General features: G+C 36.9%; 2 protein-coding genes across 2 annotated transcripts; one reads left to right on the forward strand and one right to left on the reverse strand.

Annotated features, from left to right (window-relative positions):
* Positions 1 to 859: 859 nt before the first annotated feature.
* Positions 860 to 1924, reverse strand: LOC311073168 (olfactory receptor 2AG2; the record flags this gene model as incomplete). The annotated part of the gene is made up of 1 exon (XM_084098650.1): positions 860 to 1924. The coding sequence occupies one exon, from the start codon at positions 1922 to 1924 to the stop codon at positions 860 to 862; it is 1065 nt and encodes a 354-aa protein (XP_083954776.1).
* Positions 1925 to 10417: 8493 nt separating this feature from the next.
* Positions 10418 to 19572, forward strand: tnnc2.1 (troponin C2, fast skeletal type, tandem duplicate 1). Its single transcript, XM_084098479.1, has 6 exons — positions 10418 to 10528; positions 12721 to 12775; positions 13074 to 13217; positions 13340 to 13454; positions 18419 to 18555; positions 19056 to 19572. Exons 1-6 carry the CDS (start codon positions 10526 to 10528, stop codon positions 19085 to 19087), a joined length of 486 nt encoding a protein of 161 aa, XP_083954605.1. The 5' UTR covers positions 10418 to 10525; the 3' UTR covers positions 19088 to 19572.
* Positions 19573 to 20555: the final 983 nt, after the last annotated feature.

Genomic DNA, 20555 nt, shown 5'->3' on the forward strand with positions numbered 1-20555 from the left:
ATGCTATACCTAATTAGTTACAGTATATGCATTCTTCTGCAAGTAATCATTAGGGGTGTTAACACAGATCCTATTTTAAGAGTGTGATCATGATTATATTTACCTTTAAGCATATGTTGTACCTTGTCATGGTTATATACCATCTGCTCAAAGCTGTTGTAGATTTGTAATTTAAACATTGTAAAACCATCTGTAAAATTCACAGACTTTGTGAAGCTTAATTCCTTTCTCATAATAGTAAGCAATCAATGATATACAGTATTTAAATTAAAATGTGAAAGGCCTACTTTACAATAAGCCTCAATTTTACAGAATTTTCATTCGTTAATGCTGATTATCTAACACATTTTTATAAGTTTTTTATAATCTGAGTCAAATTTACTGTTTTGCATTCATAGCATTTTGCATTAAAGTTTTGCATTGTGCGTTATTACAATCTCACAATAAACATTCACAACAATACATACACATGACATATCCATCTTCCTTCAGAATGTTGCCTGCCACTGAATGTAGACTCAACACTATCTCACGACCAATTCGTACGAATTCGTACGAATGATAAAAAGATGGCTAATTCGTACGACCTCACTCGTGCGAATTTGTACGATTTGTCTAAACCCACGTGATGGGTAGGTTTAAGGGCGGGGTCAGGGGTAGGTCATTCGTATGAATTCATACGAATTGGGCAATTCGTAAAATATGTACGATTTTGCAAAAATCTACTAATTCGTACGAGTGAGGTCGTATGAATTCGTACGAATTAGCCACTTCGTAGAATGTGTAGGCCTACGTTTTCCCGTGAAGCATCTCGCAGGAAAAGATGAAACGACCTGCATAGCTTTAATCCCGGGCTCACTCAGCGGTTCTCCCTCCTCCACCACAGCAGCCTGGGCAGAACTTCCCTCACCTCCCTGTTGCGCAGACCGTAAACGAGTGGATTAATGCAAGGAGGCACCTGAAGCATCACCAGCAGCATGATGTGGAGGGTCCCAGCTGACGTCCAGTCTCCAGGATGATCCAGCGACTGGATCATGGCCATGTTGCCTTCGAGTTCCCACAGAGCATCCGAGGCTATCTTCAGAAAGATGGGGAGCAGCTGAAGCAGCAGCATCGAGCAGTAAAACATTACGGTTTTGCGCGCCCTCACATTGACCTGCTGGAAAGGCTGAACGGCGTTTCGCGCCTCCTGATACATGCGCAGGTATGAGAACGAATAGGAAAAGATGCAAAGCAGCGTCATCATTAGCCCAACCACTTTGCGAAACACCGCAACAGCCCGTGGAAAGCCCAGGTGGGACTCCAATGTGTCCGGCTCACAAAGGAGTCCTGTAATGGGTTTGCCCAGCAATGAGTTATTGTGCCCTAAACTGAGCAAAGCTGTGATGATTGCCGATAAACACACTGAAATAAGCCACGTGAGCCCGACTATGAGGTAAAGGCGCTTGGTGGTTAGTATACTGATGTAGTGGATGGCCAGGCACACGTACAGGTAGCGCTCCAGAGCCATGCAGGTGATAGTAAGCATAGTGCAGAAAACACAAACGGTGTTAAGAAAGAACTGAGTGACACACCAAACTCCGTACGACAGCGTGGTCTTCTGCAACAGGCAGTATATCACTGTTGGACCTTGAGTGACAATGAGTAGAACATCACTCACTATGAGGTTTTTCAGCAAGGCAAAGCGTGGCTCCCAGGATAAGTCTTCTGAACTGCCGAGACTAAACAGAGTGCACCCATTGATACCAAGTGAGAAAATGGTCATCACCACAAAGACGCACACCAGTACCTTCACAGCTGTATCTGAAGGCAGGATGGATCTGAAGAGGCAGCGTCCATGGTCCAACAGCTGGAGGGTGTCTAAAGTGATGTTGCGCGCATCCTGGTTTGGAGTCGGACACGCGCAGTCTGCAGCCCATAACATGATAAGTAAAGCACGTGTGAAACGCATCGGGACGAGGACGAGAGTATTTATGGCAGCTTCGGGATTTTGACAACTCTGTGGGTGAAGATCGCGTTTGTTGCGTCTACATGTGATTTTACAGAACATATATGGGCAGGTGAGTGACTTAAATAAAGGTGGAGCTTAAATTCATTCAAAGAGACATATCTCTCGTAAAAATAACCTGTAGAAAGAGTTTGCCTTGACTGCACTGTAAGTTAAACGTTCAAACTCATTTTTTAACCCATGAGGAGCCAATTAGAATGGATTGTAATAATCATGGATAATTCCTTTCTGACCTAGTAAAATAAAATAAATAGGCCTAGGTCTAAGTATTTTAATGTTTTAATGTTATTCATTGTAATGGACTGTGGGTGTTTGTAAGGGCAAAATAGCTTCAGACATATCAATAGCCCACAACTGTTGCATAAACCACTGATGCATTTTCGAATGCATTTGTGTATCGTTTGCAATGGGTGTACCGTTTACACACACACACCTTAAGATTTTTTTTATTTTATTTTTTGAAACACCAAATATAACCACATCTTTATTCAACCTCTATTTCCGTGAGCGCTAAGCAAGCTGAGCATCAATGCTCATGACAGTCAATAACTAATTAGCCTGCACTTTCTTACACGTTTTTTTCTCCTTGCAGTGGTGCAAGTTTGATGAATTCATTAGGCCTACTCAAAAGTAATAAGTGTCTTGCGAAGAGAAAAATACAGACTGCATTGCCATTGCCAACCAAACAAAAACACTTATTATTTCCAAGTCGCTCTCTGGCTGATATCATATACCCAGGGCTGGACATGGGGAGTAACGCGGGGTGACGGAGTGACAGGTGTTGTGCTCTGACCGAAACATAAAATCAGGCTATTAATTAATTGTATACATCGCGCAATCGGAGCCTTTTTAAGCATGAGTGGAGCGCGATGGCGCGTTCACCAGCGCGCTCCAAAAGTGTGATAAGATTTGCGCGAGCCGTTGATAAAATGTACAACCCATTTTAATTCTATTGAGAATGTAGTAAAACGGTAATTTAAACAGTTCACACTTTAACCCCCCAATGTTAAAATCCAAACTACAGCCTTGCAACCGGGAGAGACAACCAGTTCCCCCATCTCAAACAGAAGTGAACAAAATAAGAGCAAATCACCTTTTGAAAGCAACTTGATGCTTCAAATAAAGATTGTATCATTACATTGTTACACCAGTAGGTGGAGACAAGTGACTGTTAAAAAATGTACTTGTCATTGAATCATTCATTCAAAAGATTTGTTAAAAAACGCTGATTCATCTAGGAATGAAACAAGTGACATCTTTATAATTGAGTCCTTGAATCATGTATTAAAACCGATTAAAAAAAAAATTCATTCAAATTAATTAATGTTTTTGTACACTGTTAGACATTTTATTGTATTTTTGTGGTAACTTACTGGCAGCACTATTGCCAGTAAGTCACTGTAAGTTCCCCTTTACAGTAGCTTACCTGTAAATGTGTTTTACGGTATGAAGCCCTTACTGCAATTTAATTTTACAGTATGATTCCCTTACTGCAATTTTATTTTACAGTAAGATGCCCTTATAGTGATTTAATTTTACAGTATGATACCCTTACCACGATTTAATTTTACAGTATGATACCCTTAGGCTACTGCAATTTAATTTTACAGTAAGATACCCTTACCGCAATTTCATTTTACAGTATGATGCCCTTACTGCTACTTATTTTTACAGTATAAAACAGTCATTTTACTGTAATTTATTTTACACTTTTATTATTTATATTTTACATGAATGCTATTGAATTTAATAAATTCCCAAAAAAGTGACTTGAGTCCATGTACATCAGCATATTCTTTATTCATTGGGTTCCTTCAGATTCTCCTGTTAGCCCGCTCTCACTATGGAACAGGCAGGAATCAAGCGCGTCTCCCCTGGAATTCTTAGTCGAGCCTGCCACTTATCAGCCAATCAAAAGGGGCTACACAATAGCCAATCAGAAAATAGCACTATTGTATCTGGGTAAGATTTAACGCAACAACCAATGAAAAAAAAGCATATCCTGGAATTGTTCTAGTGATTCTGCCACAACGTCTCCCGAAAGTTTAAGCAATTAAGCATCCTCTCATTCGCCCTGAGAGGGAGGCTGTTGTTGGGGGATGTCACTCTTGCCTGTCTTCAAAACTTGAGAGCCCTGTTTATTATTTACTTTCCTCATACATTTAGCTATATAACTGATATTGGTAATGGATTACTTTGTAAAAGTAATTTATAAAAGAAATTTGTTCAGTAAAAAGTACCTCAGAAGAACTCACAGCTGGCGTCTAGCAATAGCGATCCACTCTCACCAGGGACGTCCGTTATCCAGTAACCTCATTCTGCCAGGTTGTTGCGCCGGGCTTTTTGCACGCGATCAACAATTTAAATTTTGTGAGGCGTAAGCAAAGTATATATATATATAATCTGTCTTCTTCATTTACAGTAGCACTACTGCTTTTGCGTAAACAGTAAAATACTGCAAATTCCCCTTTTTTTATAATTAAAAAATACATTTATATCACCACACGTGTGCTGTTTTACCTGGCATAAAAAAATTACAAATTAAAATAAAATGATTGCCTGTATGGGAACCATAGATGGGAACCAGTTGTGGATTTTTTATTTATTTATTTTATTTTTTTATTTATTTTGTTATCGGAGAAAATGCTAATACAAAAATGACTCTGGTCTCTCACTAAGAACTAATTTTAAATCCTTCCATCCACGTGATTTTTTATTTATTTATTTATTTAACTTTTAAACATCCAGCTTGTGCATAGCTTATAAATGAGAATGCAGATTCATGATTTTCAGCTGCAGAACAAGATGGGGGAAAAAAAAACTATAAAACATTATCATATGACATTTTACTATGCCTAAAACATAAATACATTTACCAACACTGCTCATTTCAGATTAGATTTGAAAACACCTGATCGCTAGTTTTTCCACAGTCTGAGGTTTTCTTTAATTTTGAGCATAATCAGAATTATCAGCTAATAATGGTAAAACGTATTATCATAGTCTGAGTTGGGTTTCCACTGAATTATCAGTTCCACTGATAACTGATGGAATCATGTCCTCATGTTCTGATATCAAAGACACGTGATATTCAACTTGTATGAAATTCTTTTCTGTCTGCTGGTCGAACGGGGACAAACTCAATTGCGTTTGCAATATTTGAAGCTGTATTATATATTTTTTTAAATAAAATGTTATATAGTTTTATTAATTGGGTTGTTAAATACACACAGTATGACGGTGCTATTACTGTATTATGTTTAATCTTCAGTTAGAAACAAACGCATACTGTCCACTCAAGTGGACATCTGAAAATCTAAAAAAAGTAAAAATCTGAATGCATAATTCATGCATGAAAGGGTTAAAATGCCAGTATACTTGACTTTATTTAAGCACAATGTCCATTCAACATCAAAGGTAGACTATTAAAATAAAACACAATTAAGATAAAGTAAAATAAAAAAAATAATGCCTCTATATGTGAACAGCCTAACGGAATAAATAGCTCTGTAAATACAGTTGTCATTGCAAGCGTTGATCATGCATATTCTGAACATGTGGTTGTGGAAAGATGCAGAAAGAGTTGTTACAGCATGAGGTAAGGGATTGTTTATATTCCTTTGAGTTGTGATTGACAGGAGTAGATGAACATGCCCCTCCCAAACTCCATTAGAACTTCTTTTGTCTGCATGAACACACACACACACACACACACACACACACGTTTAAGCTAAATGGGGACATTCCATAGACGTAATGGTTTTTATACTGTACACTGTATATTTCATGCCCCTACACTAACCCTACCCCTAAACCTAACCATCACACAAAACTTTCTACATTTTTAAAAAACCTTTAATTACTTTATTTGTATACCAGATTTACAAATGAGGATGTCCCTAAAGGGAGGTTTTTGGAGATTTTGTCAGGGTTTGGTCACTTCTGGGTGCAAATTTGTCCCCAAAATATAGTTAAGTAGGCACACACACACACACAATAATTCTGGTTCAAAGGATGTTGATCAAACATAATCATATAGGCCTATTATTGACTGGCTTGTATTAGCATTCAGTTGTGCAGTTGTAGAATCAGTGACCACTCTGGATAGTTTTGAGGAGAGGACAAGAGCGAGGGTGTATGCTCTCTCCTTATTTAGCTTGCTACACTTCTAGTTGTTCTCGAAGATTCAGCTGCTGTCATTTAGAATGTCCAAGAATAGAGCGAAGAAAAAAGGAGGAGTATTAGGCAGAGAGACAGGAATGAGAGGTTGACAGTTGCTGCTGTCATTTACCTCAGCTTAAGTGTCTTGGAGAGCTTGGGGTGACATAAGGCACTCACAGAGAATACATGCTTTTTAACTTAGCTCCCAGAGGTTACCTATATGTGCAGGTATGGTCACCGTGATTTTGCCAAGTAAGACATGTTCCTGGATCAACATATTTTGTTGATCCTGGAATAACATTCCTGTCCCAAAATTTAGCCCTTACCCTATCCATACCTGTCATAATTCCTGCCTTGTGTTCCCCTTGTCTTGTGTGGCCTTTTGTCATTTCCTGTCCTGTGCCATGTTTTGTAGTCCTTTGTAGTTTTTCTTGTTTATTAGTCTTCCCAGGTGTTTCTGATTAGCCACGCCCCCTTGTTATCTTGTTAAGCTTGTTTGCCCGTGCATTTAAACCCTGTGTCTTGTTCAGTCTTTGTGAGTTCTTGATGTTGGTTGTTCTGTTCCCGAGTCTGAGTCTGAGTCTGAGTCTGAGTCTGAGTCTGAGTCTGAGTCTGAGTCCCCGCTTCCTCCTATGTTTCAACCTCATCGTTACGCTACCCCTAAACCTAACCATAACTTTTCCCTAAAATCAGAGGGAAATGATAGGTGAATAACACTGATGTTGAAGCACCTCACCCTGGTTCTAAGACTAAACTTGACATAAACTGTAAACTTGTCCCTCAAATCTGATTGGTTGATTGATTGGAAAATGACTGACAGCTTGAATGGGCTGGACAGGACAGGACAGGACAGGACAGGACAGGACAGGACAGGACAGGACAAGGCAGAGCTACAGGCGACTGGAACTTTTGATGACAGACTGGCGCAGGACTGCAAACACAAGGAGAATAAATAGGGAGCAAATGAAGCAGGTAATGATGAAGGACAGGTGGGACAAATTAACCAATAATCAGATAACAAGAAGGGTGGGGTTACACAATAGACATGGAACACATGGCACACCCAAACAGACATGACAAGTCATGTGCTCAAACTAAACAAACAAACAAGAGCACAAACAAACAAACAAAAAACAAGAGCACATGGCCAGCGAACATGTGCTCAAACAAAAGAAGACACAAACACACAGCTAATGAGAACATTCATAGCCGCGTGCTCACATGGCGAATAAGCATGCATCTGATGTAAACGGACAGAAGTGGACAGAAGAGCATACGGCCCGAGTGAACAACAAGACAGAGTGCACAGAGAATGAGCGAATGCTCATCCCATGCGCTCTCAACAGAAGACAAACACACAGAGCATGAAAGTCCGAACCCCGACACAGAACCTAAACCAAACTAGACCGAAGTGCCAGGATCCGAACACCATGCTCTGCGCACAGAATAATTCACGTGGCCAGAGGAGCGCAGGCCCGAGCTAGCTTGGAACCGCACACTCTCACCATGACAAGACAAGAAGAGTGTCAGAGCTCTGTCACCAAACCAAGAATAAACAGACCGAAGTGACAGAACCCTGACAGTCTATCTATTTGTTAAATGTGAACAGATAAACAGATTTGTGAACAGTTTTTTTTTTTTTTTTTTTTTTTAAATAATATGTTTATTTGTTTGATTTCGTTCACAAATTTGGCAACATTGACCACATCTGCCTTAAAGGGGTCCTTGATCATGATTTAAATTTAGTTAGTGTGTAATGTTGCTGTTTGAGCATAAACAACATTTGCAAAGTTATGACGCTCAAAGTTCAATGCAAAGGGAGATATTTTCTTTTACACACAGCAAAAACTCCAATGTTAAATTAACTCTCCTGGGAGTTTATTTGGCTCCACACTCAAGAGTGTTAAAGTGTTCAAATATGAATGTTAAATTAACACTCAAGAGTGTTAAAGTTAATGAGCTAATTAAGTGATTCTCTGAGTGATGATTGAGCATTATTGAAGACACCTGATGTTAACAAGCAGAATCAACAAAGGAGAAAATCTATTTTTTACGCCACCATTATGGTGATCAGTGTTTGCTTTAGTTGGGCTCTTGACCCTTAAACTGTTTACTTTACATTTTGTTTGGCTGTTGTAACTGAACAAAAAGAAAAGGTTATCAGGTGGTGTTGGTTATGTTTTGTATTCTTGAACATTATGACATCACTTTTTACGGAGAACAGCTTCCAGAGGACAATGCAGGCTATACACACAAAAGCTTCTCCTGAAAGACTTAGCCATTCCTATTTTGTTGGGACAATCTGTTGTTTATCACAACTTATATGTCTTATTATTTTGTATTTGTAACAGTTCCAATTATACGTTTTATGTAGTTGCTATGATAGATATGATGTAAACGAAGGGCAAAGCTTTGTCTCCTCTCGCCTTCTAACTAACATTACAGTATTGATGTAGTGTTTACTTTAGCTTTTGTAAGGCTGTTCAAAAAAAATTATAATTAGCCATGGTTTTGCAATCGATTACTGTTTGTATTACCATAGTTTTCCGACAAATATGATTAAATGGTGGATGACATCATATCTATCAAGAAAATTACACAAAAAAAAAATCACTCTGAAACATCCTGTGAAATCCATGCTTGCAAAGTCCATGCTTGAAATCCGTTCTGGACGATCCTCTTGTTCATTAACAATGTCAGGCTTGAAATGGTTTGAAATTGACGCCATCGTTAATATTTACATCTAAGTAGAGCTTGCGGTTATGAAGGGGCGTGACATTTTCGAACACGTGCTAAGCAAATTTGTCTGATATCCAAAAGCAAGGTTTCAGTTTGTGACTTTAACTGGGACCATGACACAAGTCTACTTTTGGCAATGACATCTTTACACATCATGATGACTTGGATTTTACTGTATTACAAGTTCAGTTACAAGTGTTTATAAGTAATAGTGTGTAGTTGTGTTAAGCATGTTGTTCAAGCCAACTACTCTGACTTGTCCTGGGAGTAGATATATTTGCAAAGCCTATGAAACTCTAGCAGTCAGAGGATTATTAGGAGAAATCGGATAAGGCATGGAAGAGTAATGATGACAAGCCTTGAGAATCTGACAAGGTCACTCCTTGTTCTGTTCTGTCACATCAAAGAAAATACAAACAGAGTCTGCAGACAGTGATTTTCTATCATACAACTCTTTACAGCAATTCAGTAACATCAAGGCTATAATGTGATTAGCTATCAAGGCATACAGGATCCAACACTCTTTTTTGGTTCACCAAAGAACCTTGAGATCAGTTCTCAAAACAACCATTTTGTCTTTAGTGTGAAAAATATTTTGATAACTTTTTGTACAATGGAAAGATTCCATGGATGTTAAAGGTTCTTTATGGAAACATAGATGCCAATAAAGAACCTTTATTTTTAAGAATAAAGTTGACTGTTAAGCTTCTTTAAGGGTACAGGCATTTTATTCCATTTTAAAGAATCTTTGGTAGTACGTCCAGATTTCATTCATAAACACATTAAAAGCATCCAAAATCATATACTGTTTGAGTAGGAAGGCCTTCTGCTGTACAATTTATGAAGAATGAACTTCACAACCCTTAAAAAAAGTAGGTTCTAGTAAAAATGAAATCAGGACTTCTTATAAAATAGCAATATTTTAGGTGTAAAGTAAAAAAATAAGAATCTGCGCAAGTAGTAGGTTTCAACTCAAAATTTCAACTCAGTAGTTAAAAAAGTTGAGATAGTCAGATTGAAAAGTTAAAAATCAATACTTTATGTCCACATTGTTATTTATTTGGTGAGTAACAGTGTAATAAACTGATACAATGACTGACTTGCTGAACACATGCAAAGCCACCTTTCATTGTCTCGTTTGGATGGACAGATTGACAGATAAGGGTGAAGAAATACAGGCATGTGGATGAGGGCACAAATCCTACCCTTTATGTGGAAGTGAGTTTAGCCTACATCTGTTTCTGGAAGCTGTTTATAGACTACCTAAATAACCTCTCATTATTATTATTATTTATTTATTTTGGAAGGGAAATTTGAGACCATCCTTCAGCTAAATATGGGGCAATGGAGGGCAAATAGAGGTGACGATGGATTAGAAAGGGATGAAGAAGAGGGGTGGCGCTTTTTAAAGGCTACACAGACATTGGTTGACAAGTTCACTGTCTTGAGTTTCTTGTCCAATCCTGGCCATTTTCTAGAAAGGTGAGAATAATATGAGGTCTTATTAGGGGAGTCTGGAGACATTTGTCCATCAGCGCACATTTAGGAGAAAGGCTGCTGGACAGAAGACCAATACTGTTTTCAGATACACACTGATCTCACTAACAAGCTGTCAGTATGGTAAGATATCTGGAAAGTGGATATGGACAAGATGCTTCAGTCAGTCAGTGATCTTTATATGGATGCATACTTATGACTGGAATATTTTTTAGAAGATCTAATGAAAAAGTGGATATGTGCAGGTTTTAAAATTTTACAAGGAGCAATTTTTACTTGATCTTAACCTCTAACCCATATACTTGCTCTAACTTAAATGACATCAAGATGATTCAGTCATATTAAATAATAGTTTTACTTGAATAAAAGGAGTTTATGTTACACATAAAGCAATTTTTTTGAAGTGTAGAACGGTATGTCAAAACTAAGCCTGCAGATTATAAGGCTTGCATTTGAGTTGTTTGGCTTGTGTTTGCAGGTATGTTTACAGTTCAAGTAAAATTCATAGCAGTGCAGTAGTCATTTATTAGTGAACTATCACTAGCCTACTGTTAAGTATTTAATTTACATGCTACAAGTGATTGACTCCTCTTCTTTGCATGTCATCTTTGATAGTGTTTGGCCTTGTTTGTGGTCTCCGGATACATGTCTTAATCCTCATTATCAAAAAGAGGGAACATATAGGGTTTGACAAAATTGCTGAGACTGTCATGGTGCTTTGATATTTGCAATGCCATGTTGTGGTTCCTCGTAATTGTTTACAGTACATGTGGACAAAAAGGATTCTGGCTCTATAAGAGGGCTGTAGGTGTTAGTTTTTTACATAAAACCGACGACCGGACAAGAGAGACAATGGGTATTTGCTCCACAAGATAATAAGAAACAATGCTTGTTGTATCTGGTTAGAGCTTTTGTGCCCCACCAATTAAAAGACAAGACACGAAAAAAGAGAAAAAAGAGAAGATAGCGATGGAACGTGTGATGCAGGAGGTGTTAGTTAATGACATTTTTCCTTTGTAGGTATTTGTTACTGCTATAATTAAGCACTGTGTTCAGAGATGTTCGGCAGATGTCTTGTAGTTCCACTTCCATTTCAAAGGTCCGTACATGAATCTCACGGTCCAGAACACATTTGATAAAGAAATCTTGCAAATATTCCCAGTATAAGAACTCATTATTGCCACTTAATACAGATGATAAAGAAGACAGGTGCTTATTTTGTATTCCAAGAACATAATATTGAATCTAAAGTGTATACATTTTATAAAATTAGATTTAATGTTAGTGTTTAAGAACCTCCTAAAGAAGGCAATGTAAAAAAAAAAAAAAAAGAAGAAGGAAAAAAAAGTACTTTTCCATACATGAGAAGAGATGTGATCTATTGCTACAATACATTACTGAAATTGTCATGTGTTCTTGTACTGGGAACATTTGCAAGATTTCTTAATCAAATGTGTCAAATGTATTCTGGGCCATGTAAGATTAATGTACAGGCCTTCATGAAATGTCACATTCACATTTCTTTGTGACGCTGAGCACGTCTTTATTTTATTAAATCAAGGAGTTCTATATATGTTGCTTCATTTATTTAATTTATTTACTGCATATCCATAACCACAGCTGCTTCAGAGATGTTGAAGGAGGGAATCTCTCCAAAATCTACCCACATAGTTCAATAATATTCAAATCAGGTGATTTAAGCTGACCAGGGTAGAAGTACATCTTGGTGCTCCATCTGTTTATGATCATAACACCATCTTTTTCACATTTTAGCAGTGGTGTCTAAGATTTTTAGCAATTGGAGCTCTTTCATTGATGTTGGCTTTGTGAAGTTTTCTGTGGAAACATGGTCTTAAGGATGAATATTGAGGTTTGCTGTCACTTTGCTGCAGTTGTTCTGTGTTGTTATCCTTAACTACAACATGAGGCATAAGGATTCATGCATGAAGAACAGCAGCCTTAACTGTTTGTACATGTTTGATAGTTAATGCATTAATTAACATTTAGGGGTAAACTAAAAATGTATAAATGTGATTGCATCCAATAACAAAATATCAAACTAGTTAATTCATTTAGCTAATTATGATAACAGCACAAGTATCATATACTTTGTACTTAAAAAGAAAAAAAAAGAAAAGTTGAACTCTTTCAAAGGAAAGGTTTTCATCTGGTTGTTCCTGTGTCTGCTCTTTATTTGTCATGAATATTTCTGTACATATATTATACATTTTATTTCCAAAGTCATTTTAAATTTTCAGTCTGATGTGTTAAAGCCCCATGAGGTTCATATTATATAGTAATCTGTTTCTTATTAGCCCACTGATGCCCAGGCAGACGCCCGCTCTTTCCTCAGTGAGGAAATGATTTCTGGTGAGTGTGTGAACATTTTTCTCATTAAATTTGACACATTTTACTCACACGGCTCGCTTTTCTGAGGTCAGGTGTTAAAATAAAAGGTTCTGCTCACACAGCCTTTCACATCCTGTTTTGAATTGTATTATTATTATTATATATGACACACTGATGAAGGCATGTAGCCGCAACGCGTAGGTGTACTTGTGTGAATGAAACAAAATAACTTTTTTCACTAACATTCGAGTGCCTTGGAATTCTTGTCTTCAGTGTATTATTATTATTATTTGTATCTTTTTATCATCTGAAATCAAAGAGTTCAAGGCTGCCTTTGACATGTTCGACACCGATGGTGGCGGTGATATCAGCACCAAGGAGTTGGGTACCGTCATGAGGATGTTGGGTCAGAACCCAACCAGAGAAGAGCTGGATGCCATCATTGAAGAAGTAGATGAAGATGGTAAGTCGCAACACAAAAATGGTTTGTGCCAACCACACTTTAGAAACCAAATGCTCAAAATTGATCTTTTTATTCCTCTATGCATTTCAGTCTGTCCCATCACATACGTTTTGCATCCTCAGGCAGTGGCACTATCGACTTTGAGGAGTTCTTGGTCATGATGGTGCAGCAGCTAAAAGAAGACCAAGCTGGCAAATCCGAAGAGGAGCTATCTGAATGCTTCCGTGTCTTTGACAAGTAGGTCACCCTCCGGTCCTTATTGATTCTCTGCAAATGCAAATTCATAGTCCATTTCATGCTTCATGTGGTGTTCAAAACCCTATAACACCTGTGGTCTTCCCGGGTCAAAATGACCCGCCTATAAAAAATAGCTTATAAATCACTCATTATACCATATTTTCACCCAATCTTGGAATCAATCTTTTTGTCAACTTGTTCTCTTTCAATTAGGACTGGTTTTATATTTCTATTTGCATCTAATTAATCGTAGGCCTCATTTATTTGACAGTAGGGATCTAATTTTTTGAGTAAAAAAAACATTATTTTTGAATATTTTTGAATAATTTTGGAAATATTAAATGAAATCTGAAGAAAATTGGCACTGTTTATCACACTAGTCTACTTTAATTTTTCACCAGGAATTTTGTTTTGAAAAACTTTTATTTTGTACAAAATGGCACATTGTCACACTTGTGGTCTTCCTGGGTCAAAATGACCCGCCTATAAAAAATAGCTTATAAATCACTCATTATACCACATTTTCACCCAATCTTGGATTCAATCTTTTTGTCAACTTGTTCTCTTTCGATTAGGACTGGTTTTATATTTCTATTTGCATCTAATTAATTGTAGGCCTCATTTATTTGACAGTAGGGATCTCATTTTTTTAGTAAAAAAAACATTATTTTTGATTAATTTTGGAAATATTAATTGAAATCTGAAGAAAATTGGCACTGTTTATCACACTAGTCTACTTTAATTTTTCACCAGGAATTTTGTTTTGAAAAACTTTTATTTTGTACAAAATGGCACATTGTCACACTTGTGGTCTTCCCGGGTCAAAATGACCCGCCTATAAAAAATAGCTTATAAATCACTCATTATACCATATTTTCACCCAATCTTGGATTCAATCTTTTTGTCAACTTGTTCTCTTTCAATTAGGACTGGTTTTATATTTCTATTTGCATCTAATTAATTGTAGGCCTCATTTATTTGACAGTAGGGATCTCATTTTTTGAGTAAAAAAAACATTATTTTTGATTAATTTTGGAAATATTAAATGAAATCTGAAGAAAATTGGCACTGTTTATCACACTAGTCTACTTTAATATTTCACCAGGAATTTTGTTTTGAAAAACTTTTATTTTGTACAAAATGGCACATTGTCACACTTGTGGTCTTCCCGGGTCAAAATGACCCGCCTATTAAAAATAGCTTATAAATCACTCATTATACCATATTTTCACCCAATCTTGGATTCAATCTTTTTGTCAACTTGTTCTGTTTCAATTAGGACTGGTTTTATATTTCTATTTGCATCTGATTAACCGTAGGCCTCATTTATTTGAGAGTAGGCATCTCATTTTTTGAGTAAAAAAACCATTATTTTTGAATAATTTTGGAAATATTAAATAAAATCTGAAGAAAATTGGCACTGTTGATCACACTAGTCTACTTTAATTTTTCACCAGGAATTTTGTTTTGAAAAACTTTTATTTTGTACAAAATGGCACAGAATTACACTTGCGGTGTTCCACTGGGCCATTGAGGGCCATTGTTTCAATGGGCCATTGAAAGTGAATGGGAGAGACTGAAACATTTTCAGGAGCATGTTCATTGTTTATGTACACATATGAGCATGTGATGGATTATGGTGAGTTTGGGCTCTTTTTAATCTTAACAATCTCATGTAAATAATGATGTGCCATTTTCCACAATTTATGCATGCTTCATTGAGTTATGAGTTAAAACGCGACATAAGTGCTAGGCTACATCTATATTCAAGGCTCTGTGAGCGCCTGTGGGGGTTTGTGTGTTACAACTCCATTAGGAATATCTTTAGATCTGAGTGATGGATTATGCTGAGTTTGGGCTCTTTTTAATTGTGATAGTCTACTGAAAATAATGATGTACATTTTTCTACGATCTGTGCATGCTTCGTGAAGTTATGAGCAAAAACCAAACGTGAGAGCTTCATGAGTATATACTTGGCTAGGTACGTCTGTGGTATTTTTTGTGTTAGAGTTCCATGAGGAATATCTTTAGATCTTATTGATGGAATATATTGAGTTTGGGCTCTTTTTAATCGTGAGCTCCTGCTGTAAATAACGATGTGTCATTTTCCATGATCGATGTATGTTTCATGAAGTTACGAGTAAAAAGGCCAAGTCTAAGCTACCTTGCTTGGCTATGTGAGTCTGTGTGTCTGTAGTATTTTTTGTGTTAGAACTCCATGAGGAATATCTTTAGTTCTGAGTGATGGATTATGTTGAGTTTGGACTCATTTTAATTGTAAGCATCTGCTGTAAATAATGATGTGTCATTTTCCACAATCGGAGCATGTTTCATGAAGTTACGAGCGGAAATGTGTCTAAAATTGTACCATCCATGTATGGTTTACACATGGGTCTCTTGAAGGGCTTCTTTTACAAAAATCTCACTCAAGTTTAGTAAAAAGCCTGAAACAATTATGCTTGCTGTATTCTACAAATTGAGACCTTTCAAATGACATATGACACAGGACTATCTGAGCTGTATGATGTATTTGACATATTGCTGAATGTAGTACAAAAAAGTAGTTTATAAATTATGAATTTGTTTTTTTTCTATTTATCAGCAAATAACTCAGCACTACTTAGGAGTTTATCAAATTGGCTACATTCATTGTAAATTTCAGACTCTAAGCTTTCAAATGACACCTATTTTAAGTTGATCAAGGTAATAGTTTTGAAAAATATTATGATTATTTATTTCGCAGCTAGGTGGCGCCTGCGGGGGAACACTCTGTTTTAGAGTGATAACTCAGCTCTCGTTAGGAGTTGATCAAAGTGATTAGGTGCATTAAAAAGCTGAGATTCTAAGCTTTAAAATGATACCTATTTTGTGTTGTTCCATTCATTTTTTGCATTGGTCTCTCCCATTCACTTTCAATGGCCCATTGAAACAATGGCCCACAATGGCCCTCAATGGCCCAGTGGAACACCACAAGTGTAACTCTGTGCCATATTGTACAAAATAAAAGTTTTTCAAAACAAAATTCCTGGTGAAAAATTAAAGTACACTAGTGTGATCAACAGTGCCAATTTTCTTCAGATTTTATTTTATTTTTCCAAAAATTATTCAAAAATATTTTTTTTTTACTCAAAAAATGAGATGCCTACTCTCAGATAAATGAGGCCTACGATTAATCAGATGCAAATGGAAATACAAAACTAGTCCTAATTGAAAGAGAACAAGTTGACAAAAAGATTGAATCCAAGATTGGGTGAAAATATGGTATAATGAGTGCTTTATAAGCTATTTTTTATAGGCGGGTCATTTTGACCCGGGAAGACCACAAGTGTGACTATGTACCATTTTTTACAAAATAAAAGTTTTTCAAAACAAACTTCCCGTTGAAACATTAAAGTAGACTAGTGTGATCAACAGTACCAATTTAAAAAAAAAAAAAAAAAAAAATTCCAAAATTATTAAAAAATTAAGTTTTTTTTACTCAAAAAATTAGATGCCTACTCTCAGATAAATGAGGCCCACAATTAATCAGATGCAAATGAAAATACAAAACCAGTCCTAATTGAACGAGAACAAGTTGACAAAAAGATTGAATCCAAGATTTGGTAAAAATATGGTATAATGAGTGATTTATAAGCTATTTTTTATGGGCGGGTCATTTTGACCCGGGAAGACCACAAGTGTAACAAGGTAACAAAACCACCCCTAAAAAAGTAAGAAAATTTTCAAAAAACATTTGAGAAGTAGTTATACCCTTTTGGAACAGAATCACTAAGTTTCAGTCCAATGCGATAACATTAACTAGTATTTTGGGGAAAAAGAAAATCTTCTCCGGGTCAAAATGACCCGAAGACCACATGAGGGTTAATTTTTTTTTTTTTAATTTGAAGTTTGCTGAGTATTTTCTTCTTAAAACTGCAGTGAACCAAAGACGGTCTCAAAATCGCGGTTTGAAATCGCTGGTGTTTCTGATGTCACAAACTACCTTGTTACCAATCACGTCAACAAATGGGTATCTGGGCTGCTGTGAGTGGGTGGAGGCGGGGCTAATTTGCATATTCATAGATCCACGTATACTAAATGAGGCAAGAGTGTAGAGTTACATTCAAGCTATTTTAAGGCCTGAATCATTTTTTTTTTCAAGGAAAAAACGTTTAAATATGTAATTTTGGTGATCAAAGATGAGTTTGAAGGGATATTGACTACAGGGGGACTTTAAGGTGCCTGAAATGTTTGAACATGGCGCCACCTAGAGTTCAGAAGATATATCTGAAAAAATACCTTTTTATAAAAAAAATTTTTTGCTACTCCTCCTCCTCCTCCTCCAAATTTTGTCAAAGTTTGTCCCAAAATCATCTCAGATGAACATTGGACCAAGCCACACAGAAATTACTGAACAGATATTTTTTAATATTCACTACTGTTTTCGAGAAAGTCTTTCAAAAGTCAACCGTGCCTGTGTTTGTTGTCTTATACACTAGGCTACTATGTTATCTTTACATGCTAGTTGGTTAGCATACTAACCATTGATCATTCTTTCTAATGTTGCTCTTTGGCCATCAGGATGAACAAAAGATAAGTTTGCAGCTATGTTAGCTTAGCATTTTAATCATTTAGAGTGCTTAGGACAGTGGTTATACGTTCATTCTTACATTGAAAGCTCATCCTCGGGATTAGCACAGACTTGTGTGCTCTACCTACCCGTGTGGAAAACGCCTCAGACCGAGTGTGATGTATTCTGAGCTTAATGAAACAGGCCTTTGCATATGGATTCATACTTATAATTAAGTTATAATAAAGTTATATTGATATGTATTTTTTGTCAAATTTATATGGTTCAAAATTATGTGCTTCTATGTATGACACAAAACACGTTAAGTCATCAGTTTAATAGAGGAACAAACACATCCTGACAACACAAGACAATAATGTTATTAAAATGTTTTTAATGTATATTTTTTTAACAGGAACCAAGATGGGTTCATTGATCGTGAGGAGTTTGGGGATATCATGCGCGCCACTGGCGAGCCGTTGGCAGAAGAAGACATAGATGAACTCATGGCAGATGCAGACACAAACAAAGATGGAAAGCTTGATTTTGATGGTAAAGCAAATCTTATTTATTCTATTTTTACGTGCTACTCTCTTGTGGTAAATAAAGGATCTGAAGCGATGCAATAGAAGAACCATTTTGGATTCCCCAAAGAGCCTTTCACTGGACAGTTCTTTAAACAGCTTTTTCCCCTTTAAATAATCTGTAGAACCTTTTTCATTATAAAGAACCTTTTGTGCAATGAAAGGTTCTATTAATGTTAAAGTTTATTCATAGAACCATCAATGCCAATAAAGGACCTTTATTTTTTTTATTTTGAGAGTGTATTAATGCATATACAGATATAAATACAGTACACGAATACTCATGGTGATTCTTTTTCTTGACCTCCAGTTGTCAGTGAGTTCTTTTGAATCCCAAAATTTGAGGGAAGAAAACTTATAATCACAATAACTGAATGCTAAGGATGTTCAGATTTGTGGAGAGTGTGTGAACAATGCCAGGAAATGTGTTTGTATGATATTTCATCTCTTTTTCCATTTTCATTCCAGAGTTTCTTAAAATGATGGAGAACGTCCAGTAAGAAAAACATACATTCCATCCCCTCCAAATCTTCATGAAAGCAAGTCAAGATGTTGAAGAACAATTCACACTGAGATCTTTCAAGGAAAAGAGTGCTGAGGACACAGCAACACCCTAATTTAAATAAAAATGGGCTGTAATTTGCGAGGGACAAAGAATATTATAGATCAGTGCCCTCTCCTTGGCAATGTTCCTGAGGGACCACAATATGATGGTCTCTATAAATAACTATCCAACCCTTTTAAGAGGAAACCACTTACCCTCAGCTGTCCCCTACCACACCTGCTTCTTCCCAAGACATTCTCCAACCTTCCGTCAAGCCCCTTCCCCTCTCCCTTTACAGTTTCAAAATAGCCCTGCTACAGTATTTACCTTGGAAACTGACTTAATGTTGTGTTGTCATAGAGATAAGAAATCTCTTTCCTTTAGCTCACATGTTAACAGTGTTTCTGTAAATCTATTAAAAAGGCATGTTTTGGCAAACTACCTACTTGTTCATTTGTGATTGTATTATCTAAAATTATCTCCTTGTGTTAATATTATTAATCTCCTTGTGTGTGAAAATTTCAGCTAATTTACAGATAAAAGGAATTTCAGGCTAAATGTTTCATTTCAAGCTATAACTGAGACTCATGTGATCTTATCAGCCACCTCCCTATAATTTCACTACACCCCATCAGAAAAACAAGATCATCCCAGCATGTTGGTTTCCAGTACCCCATGTCCAAAATAGACAACATTTTGGCCATCTAGTAGATCCATAGTGTTGCACTTTGTATTTATCTTCTCGTCTGTTAGTCTCTTCCGATATTATTCATACTTACCCTGCGTTCAGGACAGAGTTTTCCCATGGCCAGGAAAGGTCAAGAAAAAGATAAATTTAGAATCCTTAAGACAACCTTTTGTGCCAGGAGCATGCAAGTTATGCATAATTATGTTCTGATCGGAGACAAAAGGTCAGATTTCCATGTTTTCTTCTCATGGTGGATAGTGATCCTTTTAATACCTCATTGTCTTCAGGCTATACTGATGGAGGTATTATCTCATGCCAGTGCTGTAAATGCAAATCTCCACAGCTGCACTCATATGCAAACTGCACACCCGACCTCTCTGCTCTCCTCAAAATCTCTTTATAAATCACTCCATTTCTGCCTGAAAGTATATAGTCTGCAACCCCCTCCTCCGAGATCCCCCACATCCTTCTCCAATCCACGTCCTTACGATTACTGGCTCAGGAAACACATGCTATACATGGAAACTCGAGTTTAGGCTCTTCGGGGTTTGGGGTACCTGTGTCGCCATTGCATTGCAGACTTTGGGTGGGGTAGAGTGGAGATCTAAATCATCTGCTATTCAGGGCGCGCTGAAGATTTGCAACACAGCACCTTCCCAAGAGGTTTAGGGTTTCTCGGCTTGACTAAAAGGGGGGCGGGGGGTGCAGAACGCTATTGGATCTCACCATTTTAAAA

The sequence above is a fragment of the Abramis brama genome, assembly GCF_963993115.1.
Source record: "Abramis brama genome assembly, chromosome: 22".
In the NCBI taxonomy this organism is placed as follows: Eukaryota; Metazoa; Chordata; class Actinopteri; order Cypriniformes; family Leuciscidae; genus Abramis; species Abramis brama.

Coding starts and splice junctions, on each gene's coding strand:
- tnnc2.1 (XM_084098479.1), top strand. Junction 13,218..13,339: donor TGAAGAAGTAGATGAAGATG/GTAAGTCGCAAC, acceptor TTGCATCCTCAG/GCAGTGGCACTATCGACTTT. Junction 18,556..19,055: donor TGGAAAGCTTGATTTTGATG/GTAAAGCAAATC, acceptor TTTTCATTCCAG/AGTTTCTTAAAATGATGGAG.